Source organism: Myiozetetes cayanensis, unplaced genomic scaffold (assembly GCF_022539395.1).
Source record: "Myiozetetes cayanensis isolate MyiCay16 unplaced genomic scaffold, myiCay2020 scf3, whole genome shotgun sequence".
NCBI lineage: Eukaryota > Metazoa > Chordata > Aves > Passeriformes > Tyrannidae > Myiozetetes > Myiozetetes cayanensis.
The window spans coordinates 65397875-65411133 of NW_026087521.1; the positions used below are offsets into that span (position 1 = coordinate 65397875).

Below are 13259 nucleotides of genomic sequence, written 5' to 3' on the forward strand. Positions count from 1 at the left end.
CCTTTCCCTTATGATTATGGGCAATCATAATGGCTTCTACTCAGGCACTGGGAAGATGATGGTGGTGCCCATTTCCACTGTCCCAGGGATGCTGCACTGGTGCCCACCTGGCCCCTATCTGTCACCACACTTCCAGACAGCAGTGTGCTGTGTGGGCCATGGATCTGCACTCTTGCTTGATCTCCAGTAGCTCAAGATTTGTATCAGCAGCTGCAACTGCTCTTCCAGAGTGGCCCACCTGTGAATCAAACACAGGAGCCCATCTTTGCTGCGTCCTGTGTAGTCAACACAAAACTCACCCTTGGCACGGGATCGACCCCCAGCATCTGACCTCGTGTGGGCCTCCCCGAGGCTTAGATATTGTTTAAACCTCCCTCACGTGGCAGCTTAATGGACACTTCCACTGAAAAGCTCCATACAGAGTTAAATCCTACAAGAAACCCACAGGGAGTGGAAGGGATGATAGTATTTCACCATCTTGTTTAAAAGAGTAATCCACCTTACGTACTGCACTATAACTTTTATTTTTATGTACTGACCTGTGCTGCTCTAGTGAACATAGATAACAGGTAGTTACATTCAGCTGTAGGGAATTAAAACAATAAACCAAATCCCCAGATTTGAGTATTGTGCAAGGCAATAAAAATGTGAATTCTGAAATGGACTCTTATGACTCTGAATCAAAGGTGGAGAGTAATTGCATTTTATTAGCTTTTCCATAAAGCCATGTATCAGAATGGCCATTCTTTAGGATGGTTAGAATTGCTACATTCATGCTGATGTTACTTGGACTGACAATGTAATGAATGGGTAGAACAACAGACTTTTCAGATTCCAGCATTAAAATGTCACCACTGTTTTTTTCCAGTCTGCGGAAAATAATGTCTCTCTTACTGGGAAGATGTACTTCATGTAGCATTTGTGTTGTTTCAGTTTGACAAGATGTGGTGTAATTTGTGCAATGAAAAAAAGAAAAGGAAGAGGGTACTGAAAAATGCAGCTAGGGAGGAGTTAACGTGGTTACAGCAGACAGAGGAACAAGATGTGTGTGTTCATTGTAGAGATAAGATTTAGCAATTGGGATTTACTTTAACAGTTGCCTTTTATTTTTCATTCTACTGTTTGGAGTTTTTCCTCCCACTCTGATATTTTGTTCAAAAGAAAAATCAGGGGGAGAAACAAGAGAAACCAACAGAATTGTTTTCCTTGAATCGAATGACAAATCCTTAGGCTATTAGCTGTGGACTGCCAATACACCTGCCTGTCTGAGCATGACTAATTATTCTCTCATCTGATAAGGACAGCTTACAGGGGAAAGCCCATACACCTGCTTCAGCTTCCAGTAGCTTTAAACAGGCAAGTTATTCCCTGTGGGACCTTCATTCCCTCTTTCAGCACAAGTCCCATGTGCAGGAAATCTCCAGAGCTGAGAGCATATTTTTGGCAGCCCAGCCTTTATTTGACAGCATGAAAATAAGCAGAGAAACTCAAGTAGCCCTTCAAGTTCAAAGATCTTGAGAGAAGTGAGCAGGAGTTGGAAAGAAAGATACACAAACTGACTTGAAAGAGAAATAAAAAATTCCACACTGAGCAGCATGGTGTTCTTTCTGCTTCCTCTCCACCTCCTCTTTCTGCAATAAATGGAAATATATGAACTGGGAGGTTTGTAAATAGGAGATGCAAGGATTGTTTCAGGCAATAGTTCCAAAATCTCATTCTAAAGAGAACAACACTGAAAAAAATGACATTTGGTTTAAATACAGAAGTGGAATTCAAGCAGATCTTACAACAGGCATGAACTGGACAGGTATGTACACTGCTGGTGCCTCAGCAGGTACTGAAGCTCAGGAGGAAGCAGCAAGGCTAATGCTGGCAAGAAGAATGCAAAAACCTAATGGAACAGGTCATGTGGCAGGGGCAGGTGAAGCAGGCTGTCCAGGGCTAAGTGCTTCAAAAGCAGTGTGTGTGGGGGGAATGTCTCCTATGTGTTTGGGGAGATAAGCATTTTGCACACTGTTATTCATAAGACAGCAATTTCCCCCTGAACTGTGCTAATCTGCCTGCTGCAGGACTCAACCATTTAGATTTCCACCAGCTAACCGTGTCAGTGCCTTAAGTTCACCCTGTGTCAGCAGAGCTCCAAAGCACACACTGAACTTTCAGGTGAATCCTAAATCAGTGGGACCTCGATCAGTTGGACTCCACTTAATGGGAGTATAAGCTCAGAATTAGGCATGCATCTAATTACACTGCTAAATAGAAACAGGTATATTACAGCTTTGAACATGTGTATGGCCACACTGTATAAAGTGGATAGAGCCCACCTCTAAACAAGCAATTGTTTTTTAGGAAACTGTGACCCTTGGTGGGAATCTTAGAGACCCTGCAATGGTCTTGGCAGAAAGGTAGGTGCTGAGGATGACCACAAGCACACACTTACCCTTTCCCCCCCTGGAATTTTTACCTTTAAATCAGAAGATGGAAATTCCCTGCAATGCCACAGACCTATGGATTCTTAGGAATGCCTCCTACAGTTTGCCTAACCATTCTTACCTAAGAAGACGACAGTCTTTAATAGGTAACATTGATATTTTGCAGGTCACTTAGTAGCATTAGCCTAAAGGGGAGCAGCCAAGTACACATGGGCAGTTTGGTTAGAACTCACACATCCCCTTTTTTTCAGCCATTAAAATCAAAAGGGACAAGTTCCCCTTTTACTTGCACTAGGATAAACAATTTCAGTGGCATGGGGGGCTGGCACAGCCCTGCACCAGTTTAGCAGGGTAGAATTGGTCTACTGCTCTCCATCAGAGACTAACTAGAAAAGCACTCTGCTGGTAGTGAAACACAGCCAGATTTCAAGCCAGATTTAATTTTGATAGAAAGAAAAGTGGCCTCCCCTCTGCTTTCAGCTTTCTTTTCAGCTGTGTTAGAGTAGATTTGGGGTCAGAGAACACCCATGCGCCTGTTATACTTTAACAGGATGGAGAATCAGCAGGAAAGAAAGAAACCAGAAAAAGCTGACCTTGGTGCAGCTGTTAAAACTTCAGGAAAGGACGGCGGAAAAGAGAGGACTTTGAACCCTCCCCATTTTGGACCTGCTGGATGCCTTGCTGCAGGAGTGCAGGAGTGGTGGGAGTTCAAGGGACCCACACACCTCGGGGGCACTTTGTACCACCACGTTCTGTGCCCCCCCGGGCACTGTGGGAGCTGTTTTCTCATCTCTGCAAATCCCGAGTAGCGCCAGTGAATAAAACACAAATGAAATATGGGAAGCTCTTATCAAACTTGATTACTTTTAAAGTGTAAAACATTAGTCACCCTAGAACAATGCTGTGGTCCTCATTTTTACTGTATGCTTGAAAATGAGTGAACATAATTTACAATCACTTCCATTTACACCCTCTTTAAAGCCCTTTTATACAGCCTATAAGTCACCATAAAGCTGTTTATAGGACCTATCCATAGCTGAAACACTGCCACTGTTTGCTTACCTGCTTGCATTAGATTTATCTTTGCCCCCAAAGTCCTTATTTAATTTGGATACTTAAAAAGCTTTACAGACTCAAACCCCAAAAGACCTAATTTATTTCTTTTTTATACTGATTAGCCTACTGTGCACCTGCACTTACTATTATGTTTGTCAAATGCCCTCACCACAGTAAACAAACCCCCTCAAATATCCAAGCCCGCTGAAGTTACACACAAAACAAATCTATGTGAAAGATGTTGGACAATTAACATCAGTTCATTTAAGACTATGCAGTTTGCAAGATCAGTACGTAAATCTAATGTCTGAGATGTGTTATCAATAACTGTATAATATACAGTTATTATATTATAGTTATTATTCAATAACTATGTAATATCCGCAAATTAAATCCCACATCTTTTAAATGATGAGTGATGGGAAGATTATCCATGCAATGTTACCAGCTGGCTGAGGGCACCAAATGCACATAGTTGCAATATGAAATATTGCTTTAGGGTCACTTTTAGATTTTTCATTTGCAATGCCTAAGCCACGTCCAAGTTGTCTTTCCAAGATAAGCATGAAGACATTCAGTTTTGTGAATGCTGCAGTTTGACACCAGGGCCAAAAGCAGACTAAATTAATGGAGCCTTACCTTGCTTTTGTGTCCCCAGGCAATGTATAACCTTTCTACAATACAGCCACAGAATGACAAGCCACTAGGGCAGCCCTAATTCACATTATGAGATTTGGGCTGAAGTCTCCACTCAGCCCATCACTCAGTTGGAGTTGAGTGAAACAGAAAAATGTAACAGTAGTCAGCAGCAGCTGCCTTTTGTCACAGGTTTGATTTACACTTTGAGAATGTATATTTTTGTCTCCTTCTGTGTTACCAACCTTCAGTTCACTGGTTTTTTATGCTTCACCTCTTATTGGTGACATCATTTGGTGTTTTGGAAGTTCATGAAGAAAAACTCCAGAAGTCTAAAGGTTGTTGAGGATGTTGCCTTGCAGATCTAGAAAAGCCAGGTACTTCAGTGTATGCAGACAGTGTGTCAGGCAGAAATCCTGTGACCATAAATATTGCCACTGGTTTGGGAGGAGTAGAATGAAATTAAAAAAAAGGTGCTGAAACCTGTTTTTGATCCTGTCCTAATTGACTCAGTACAAAAATGAAGGTGCACCAGCTTCTGCCTTTTAGTGATTGATGTAATGAATACAGCTTGTTGTTCATGTGTACAGTCTGGTGGTGGAGTTATTTATAACACAGTGTTAACCTGAATTTAAGAAAATCATTCCTATTCCAGGCAATTCTTCAACAAATATCTAAGAGGAAGTCAATGAGTGAGGCTTATGCTCAAATTTAAACTACAGACTTAAAGAAATGCTTTGAATAGGGATGGGCATGAGCATATTTAAGCATTTAGACTAGTCCAAGAAAAAGAATCTCCTTCAACTGATGTGTCTGCATTTATTGTATCTGATTCTAAAGTTCAGGGATGGAGAAAGGAAAAGTTTCTTTATTAAAGAAGTATTTAAAGAAACATTTCATTCCATTTGAGCACAGTGCGAATGAGAAGGCAGCTGTTTTCCACCTCTACTCCTTCATTCCAACCATTTAGCAAAAAAGGTCAGTGACATTCTGACATACTCTTAATTATAATACAATTAGCATAATCAGAACCTAGTCTGGACTAAAAAGCATGCACTTAAGGCATGACTGAGGAAGGAATTTGGATATAATCTGATTCTTTCTTCATTTCTAGGATTTATAATTACTTAATTGGTAGAACCAAGCATGTAGTCAGTCCTGTGTGGACTGGACTAAATTTTTCAGAGCTGAAAATGGTGTCTAGTCAATCAGGGTAATGTGTTTACAGTGATAACAAGGGTATTTTATAATGAAATAAAAGCTCTTCTCTCCATCTCTGACAATACTCCAGCCTTCTGTACAGCTACAATACAGCTACGATACAGTACAGGTACATTTCAGCCTAAAGAAAAGACTGTGGCAAGGAAGTAATAGGAGTCCTCCTCTACAGGCATCTGTTCTTACTAGATTTCTTCACAAATTTATGAATTAATTATTTATTCCTACATAGTTTTACTATTTCATAGGAATGACACTGGCAGTGCTTGAGAACAGACAACTCACTAAATGGTTTCAGCCAGGCTCCTTGGCAACTCGAGAAAAAGGGCAAATTCGACTGCAAAGTTGTCACAGGCATGAAAAGAGACAAAATAATTGTATTTATTTTTATCAAGAAAGCCTCCTAGCTTGGCTTTCTGCTCAGGCTAAATCCAAGAAGACACCACAACACTTTTAAAAGAGTCATACCAAAGTGAAAAATAAAAAAGAACACAAAGGAAATTACCCACCGGCTGATCTCCTTGTTCTAAGTGGGTCAGAACACGTCAGTATTTTCTAAATTTCTCACATCTCCCAGCAGGAGAAGCATATTGAAGCAAAAATAATGATTCAATGTTTATGGAGTATCAATAACTTTAAAGGTTACCATCTAGAATTGCAGGTTAGCTGCATGGGGGTAAGCAAGATGATTTCCCACATGCAGCAGCACTTTGCAGATGGAAACAATTTGCTCATTGCTCCGTTTGTTGTCGTGCCCTCCAAGTCCAGCACACCAGCAGCAGTGCAGCCCTTTTAGGCACAGAATTGCTTTCTTCTCCTCAAGGTTCAGTACTACAGGCTGTGCCAGCCTGGAAATAACCCCTCTGGGTTTGTTCAGAGCCACAACAGCGTGTGTCCCCAAGCCTCTGCCTACCCTAGCTGTGGCTGTGCCCCAGTGTCCCAGCAGCAATTTGCTGGGAGGACATTCCCAGCTCCATGGATGCATGCTGCAGGCCCATAAAGGGAGCACAAAGGGCATTAGGAAACCCATTGCAAGGCAGCCTACTCTGGCTGATCACTAAGCCATGCACAGACCAAGGATTGGGAGGGAGAACAGAGCTTCTGCGTGTGGCCGGGAAACAATTTTATTACTATCCCGGGGCCTTAAGCAGTATAATTTTTCATCTGAATATTAGGCTTCTACACAGCAGTGCTTGGCCCAAACTGAAAATCTGTGTACCTTCCAGCAGCCCAGAGCACAGCAGAAGATACCCAGCTTTTCATTTCTAGGTCACTGGCTTATATCAGCTTTCCCTCAGCTGTGACCAAAAGGCGCTAATGTAAAATGAACCCACGACCCGAATGTGAGCGTCAGAAATGAATCACAGGATTGTTGGGGTTGGAAGGGACCTCTGGAGATCATCTAGGCCAAGCCCCCTGCCAAAGCAGGGGCACCTGGAGCAGGTGACACAGGAACACGGACAGGTAGGTTTGGAACATCTCCAGACAGACTCCATGACTTCCATGGGCAGCCTGTGCCAGTGCTCTGCCACCCTCAGTGTAAAGACATTCTTGCTCATGTTGAGGTGGAATTTCTTGTGTTTTAATTCCACAACAATCAAACCAAACTTGTGCAGATTATTTGGCAGGTTCAGTCAAGGGAGTCAAGCACCCAAGTCAGCTGTTCGTACCCAATTAGGTGTAACTCTGTGAGACAAATAGTTTTTATCCTCTTTGGAAATCTTCTCAATTTCAACACAGAGCTCAGAATTTATATTCATATTATTGAGAAAAATCCTGTTTGTTTTGCATATGGACAATTTCCTCTTTAATCTCCATTACACAGACACAGCTGGGAAAATTTTATAGTTAGACAGCAAACATTTTGCTCCTCCTGGAAGATGTTTGAAATTTTGGAGAACAAAGATCCTGTCATACCCTCCTTTGATAACCTAGACTGTCTATGCTATTAAACCAAAGCAGCTCCAGTTTGAGTTGGGGGCCTGAGGCCATGACATGGCTCACCTGGCAGAGGCTCAGGTTCTGCCAGAGGATGTGCCACCAGTGAAACAACAGGATCAATGCATGAGCTTGTGCCTTAGCTCACTTCAATTTCCTGGCCTCCACTGAAGCCTTGGATCTAATGTAAAACACCTTTTTTTTTCCTGCCTGACAGCTTTCCTGCCAACGGCTGGGCACTAGAGGATGCTCCTTTCTCTCAGACCTCAGTGTCACTGCCAGTTATTGACCATTCACCTTCTGAAGTGGTGCAGCATCATGATTTAACATCTTCCCAGGGTGCATGCAGCCCCTCAGCTGCTCTCAGATGTGGTTTTTATGAGGCTGAGGTGCATAAAGCTTAGTTCTGGCCCAGATAATGAAAAGGCAATGTTTTTTGTTACCATTTCAACTTTCCACTGTTAAACAGAAGAAGAACCTCAAATCTCAGAAGGCAATAATGAATAAAAAATGAGAAACCCCCAATTTTAATAGACACAATGTATCAATCTGATAATATTGAAACAGTCTAGATTTGGTCTTATGTTTGCAAAACAATTTCTTCTACATGTTAACCAAATTTTGAAATGGGTATTTCTGGGCTGAAAGAATGGAACTTTTCATTTAACAGCTGTCAAAATCAGACTTTTCAATATTTCAAAGCTTACTCCTTTTTTAGACATTGCATTCCTCAGAACCTACTCCTTTCTGTCAAAAATTCAGTGAATCACTACTTTTCGAAGGCAGCAAAGGAAGAAAAGTTTTTCTGAAAAATGCCCTGCCAGGTCTAATAAACTATTTCTCCGTCATACTTGTCTTTGTCTTAAGTTCTGATGAATGCTGTAATGGCTCCATCCCAAAACAGCTGCATTAGAAGATGTGTCACTTATGTAATTTTTTTTTCCCCCAAATGGGGCAATGGAAGGCTTCCTGAATCATTTGGTACAATGCTACTAGCATTCATATGTAAATTGAAAAAAACAACTGGAAATGCTCACATTAGCCAGTTTCTTGGTGCCACTTAATAGCTTCTTCAGATAGAGATTCAAATCCTTCACTCTTTTATGTTCAAGATCCGCAAAAGGTAAATGCCATGAGTGGGGAAACCTGCAACAGAAAAATATTCATAAGCATAACTCTTGTAACTGTGTTTGCTGAAAACGTTTCCAATGCTACTTAACAGAAGAAAGTCAAGACTTTATAAGTGGTTCTGCAGGTAGGGATGGGTACAGGGTCCAGAGGATTTTTTACCCTCTCACTCTGGTTCTTCTAATAATTTGCTGATATTTTGTTTCATCCTGTAGCACTTTTTCTGTCTAGATCTTGAATTTAAAAGCAATTAAATAAATAAAACCTAAAAGGCAGTTATTTGCATTTTATGATATCTAAATAGTTAGCCCTTTATGGAAAAGGAAAGCACTGTCCTCCCCACTTTTTGCACTGTGCCCAGTAGATCTCTGATCTCAGCCAGGGCTCACGCTGTACACACCCTTACAACAGAATACTGAGTACCAAAGCCTTACAGCAACAATGAGACATTTGATGAATATATCATTGCTTGCATTTTTACCTCAGCTATTTAGAGCGTAGATAGGTTTTCCAGAGCAGGTCCCTGATACCATATGTAATTTCAGGCACTAGCCTAATAAAAGCAATATATGAAAACAAACGATTGCCATAGTAAAAAAATCAATCCCAACAAAGACAATAACAATAATAATAGTAAAAGTAATGGTCTTGCTGAGTTTTTATTAAGATGAATTTAATTTCAGTTTAGTAGATTAATCATATATGCATAGCATGGCCTTATGTCAATTTTCAAATGCTTTGGTGGTCGAAAATGTCAAAAACCTCACATTTTTTTACTTGAATCATCTTTGCATTTTAGAGACAACATTAGATCAGTCAAAAGGTTAGATTTTTAACAATACACATAATCAATTTATATTAACCTTGCCCTGACAAAGGGTATTTATCTCTCAGGTCAAAGGAGCACTAGAAAACCTATCTGTGCTAAATTGCACGTAATGGGTTTTGTGATATGGATTGCTCATAGTTGGATTCTTAATCAACATTATGCTTTATGCCCTCTAATGTATGGGATAGACAAAGGCAGAAGTTTTGATCTGGTTATATTTCATGTTCAACCACCCCCACTTATAAATAGTCAACTGTGTCTTGTTTACAAACCACTTTTTTTCTCTGCTACAACCTTGTTTATCCACTAGACCTCAAGAAGCATCTGAAGGCTCCAGACAAATGACTAAGGAGCTGTCTAGCATGTGGTACATCGGAAATGGACACTTGGCCAGCCTTTAGAAAGGCAGCTGGGCAATACTGTGAGGAAAAACTCAGCGCTGGTATAACTCAGTTTGCAATTACACCAGCAAGGGACCAGGATGACAGCAGCATACTGTGTGTATGTATGAACTTTCCATTATTTCTGCCCATGGCACTGAAAGATCGGGGCTGGCTGAGGGGCTGGACAGATGAATAGCAAGAGGCAGCTCAAGCCTCATGAAATCACAGTGGCAGGACACATAAAGAAGTGGGGGAAGTGAGTGATATGACCCAGGATCGTGACATATATGAGCTGCACAGATAAAAATAGAGCCCAGGTCATCTGGCACACATAGATAGCCTGTGAATGTTCTGGGTTACTTTCTGGGGCACAAAAGGACTTCTTTCAAGGGATTATTGGGAGGAGCTGTTTGGAAGCAGCTTAAAATGAATTAGGCTGTGTAACACACAGAGAGGGCCCTGGCTGTAAAATGCAGGCCCTCAGAAGATGCATCCTAAGCACAGTGGCCAAAGAGAGGACAGAGAAGCTGCTGATTGATAGCACCAATAACTGCTGGAGTGAAGGACAGTAAGAACCTTGTGGTGGCACCGAACCCTTCTTTAGAAGGCCCTTGGGCTTTTGCTGAATTGCATTTGTAGCTAAAACCAGCTTTGCCCTGTGAATGCACTTGTGTTAGAAGAGGTGAACTTCCCAACCTGACATTCAGCTTTGCATCTGCCTCACGTGGATCAGAAGAATATAAACTTGCACCATGTGCAGGTGTCCTCCACAGAGGATTCCAGTCCCTACTTGTTAGCTTGAACATTGTTCTGTGTACAAATTATGTCACTTGAATGCTTTCTTGGGTGAAAAGATTTTTGGCCTTTAACAAAACAAGAGATAAACACAATTAATACTCTCTCCTAAACCAAATGAGAAGGAGGGTGCGAGACTGCAAGGGCTTGCTTGGGGCAGCTGTGCTTTGATTTGTAAATATGGGCTGAATGTTCACATGTCAATAGCAAAATTTCAGATTCTAAGAACTCTGAACTTTTGCCATTAGTTTCCCTAATATAGTCAGTATTTGGCACTTGTATGAAGCACTCTCATACTGCATTGTTTTCTCCTAATGAGACATAAATATATACAATTTCATAGAATCAATACAAAGCAGAAACCAAGTCCTTTCTGTTAGCAGTTCCAATTATTCTAGCAATAATAAACATTTTACTTTTTAAATCATACATTTTTAAACTGATTTTGTGGTTACATTGTGGAACAAGGATTTTTCCTTCCTTTGAAGCATCTGGCATCAGACAGAGTTGGAGCTTTGTAACACGCAGACAGACTAATGGTCTGATATGGTATGGTAGTTTCAGTAATAATAACAATTTCCTATAAAGAAATAATTAGTTTTTTATTATTAGGATAAAATCTGGGATACATGAAAAGCCTCAAATTAATGAAGTTCTGTTAGAAAACAACCCAAAACTTTAACATTAAAAAACATGGCTATCAAGAAACATCATAAAATGAATTGCTTTAACACAATCTTGGGGAAAGATCATGCAGTGACAGGTTACTGTTGGGACTGAATTATGACAATAAAGCCCTGGTGCTCTTAGAGGCAGCCTCAGTATGTGCAGATTAACCCTCTGTGAGTTCTGAAACACTCTTTGTGAAAATGTTGTGAGGGATTTTATTAAAAGTAGATTTATCTGAAAAATGGTTAGTACTACTTTTGAAATTCACTCTGGGGTTTCTGAGGTCTATGCATTTCTACAGAGAAATGTATTTTCTTCCAAAGGGCTCTGTCATATTCAGGTACTTGTTACGTATTTTATTTTACAACCTAATGGTTAGTGTGTAAATATCTCCAAATCAAAATCAAAATCATCATTCAAGCACTTTCAGTATTTGTTTAGTGAAATTTCAATTCTCACCAGCTGCTGCAAACCAGTTCCTGTGAGCCAGTCATAATGAATCAAATTGGAGTCCCCTCAGGTAGAGGAAAGATTCTCCAGAATAAACTAAACTAAAGCCATTTACCTATATGCTTCTCACAAGCTTGAGGGAATATAAAATTTGGATCTGAAATTCTTGGATTTTAAGTCAAAACAATGTTGTTTGTGGCTATGTACTTCAGGTCAAATGCCAGACCTTTATATTTTTCAAGCATATCACTTGAATCTCAACTCGGCTCAAGTAAACTGCTCGTATTTTAGGCCAGCTTTATGTTTTACTGTAGATAGAGCCTGAAGAAGGGCTTGTATCAGGTGACTCAGAATGACTGTGTGGAGAGGAGTACTTTGTTCTCAGTGAGGGATTCAGTATAATGTATATGATATTTGTAGATATTTGTAGAAAAAAATAACTCCACTTGTATTACTAAAACCATGGACAATCATTACATAAAAAAAAAACCGTTTAAAGTAAGACAGAAAAAACCCATGGGACTCGTTGTCCCAGGAAAATATGAAGAAATAAGATTCAGAAATGAAAAGCAGGAATAGACATGCACACGGACAAAAACTAATATTCAGAATTATTGCAAATAATGGCAGCATATTTTTCGAAGATTTTAATCTGAATTATGCCAGGCACAAAGTTTGGGTTTTGGAGGAAGGATAGTACATAAGATTATTGTATATTTCTCGGTTGAGGAATATGTGCATCTTTTTGTAAGCAGGTTGTTCATGCTGGCCACTGACAGAGATTAGCTTGTTTCTGTTCTGATCCAGTGGAAATATTCCAATGTAAACATTGCTTTAATATATGGATTTTTTAAATGAATTTTAGATAAGCATCATGAAGAAAATAAGAACTATTAAAGGCCTTATCGTGTCTTTAATGGATACACCACCACTTATCCTTTGATTTCAGGAATAGTTTTGTCAGGTCCAAGCTGTTCTCCCTTTTCTCCTCCCATTAAAAAAGGAACAATAAAATATATAAAAGCTAGACTGTCACAGTGGTCTATGATTCAGTTTCTTCTGGGGCTGAATAGAAGCCTTGATAGAATATGTCGTGCTGCCTTTGTGTTTCTAAAAATACGTCTGCCACACAAATTCTCACAGATCTATCTGAGCACAGAGAGAACCACTTAACAGCAGAATAACATTCATTAATATGCTGCCTTACTCTGGGAGGGCATGAGATGGAAATTGCTTCTGGAGATGGCTGTGAAGTTTTGAGAACTGGTCGAACGATTTTTCCACGAAAGTGACCACGTTGCAGGTTTGCACCACCTGGACTAGATATATCTGTGTTGGGGAAAAGGGAGAGGCAGAGAAGAGAAATGATCAGAGAGGCACATTAAAAAAAAATGTACAGGAGAAAATATAGGGTGATTTTAACAAAGAAAAACCTTCCTTTAATGTAGTGCCAAGTGCCAGAGAATTCAGTTTGTAATTCACAGTCTTTGCTGCACAGAAAGAGAAACTTGCCTGGATAGCATACAACTCAAACGCTGAAAGATCACTGCAGTGTGTGAAAACTAATAGTGCACCATTAAAGCATCATATAACAGCCTCCAATTTCTATTAGGCTTCCTAATTTTGTGCCATGCTTTCCTTCTGGATGCTTTAATTAGCTCCTGATTTATTTTTCACTACAGGGCATGAACTGTTCCCTTAATGGCTCCCTGCAAATATCTGTCT

At 40.2% G+C, this 13259-nt stretch overlaps 1 protein-coding gene across 1 annotated transcript in view; it reads right to left on the reverse strand.

Moving 5' to 3' along the window:
- Positions 1 to 13259, reverse strand: part of PIK3C2G (phosphatidylinositol-4-phosphate 3-kinase catalytic subunit type 2 gamma) — a 195708-nt gene that overhangs the window by 31765 nt on the left and 150684 nt on the right. Inside the window, exons 27-28 of the mRNA XM_050324986.1 lie at positions 12742 to 12863; positions 8318 to 8426 (exon numbers count right to left, since the gene is read on the reverse strand). Of these exons, the coding sequence (XP_050180943.1) occupies positions 8318 to 8426; positions 12742 to 12863 (231 nt within the window). The remainder of the gene's footprint in view (positions 1 to 8317; positions 8427 to 12741; positions 12864 to 13259) is intronic.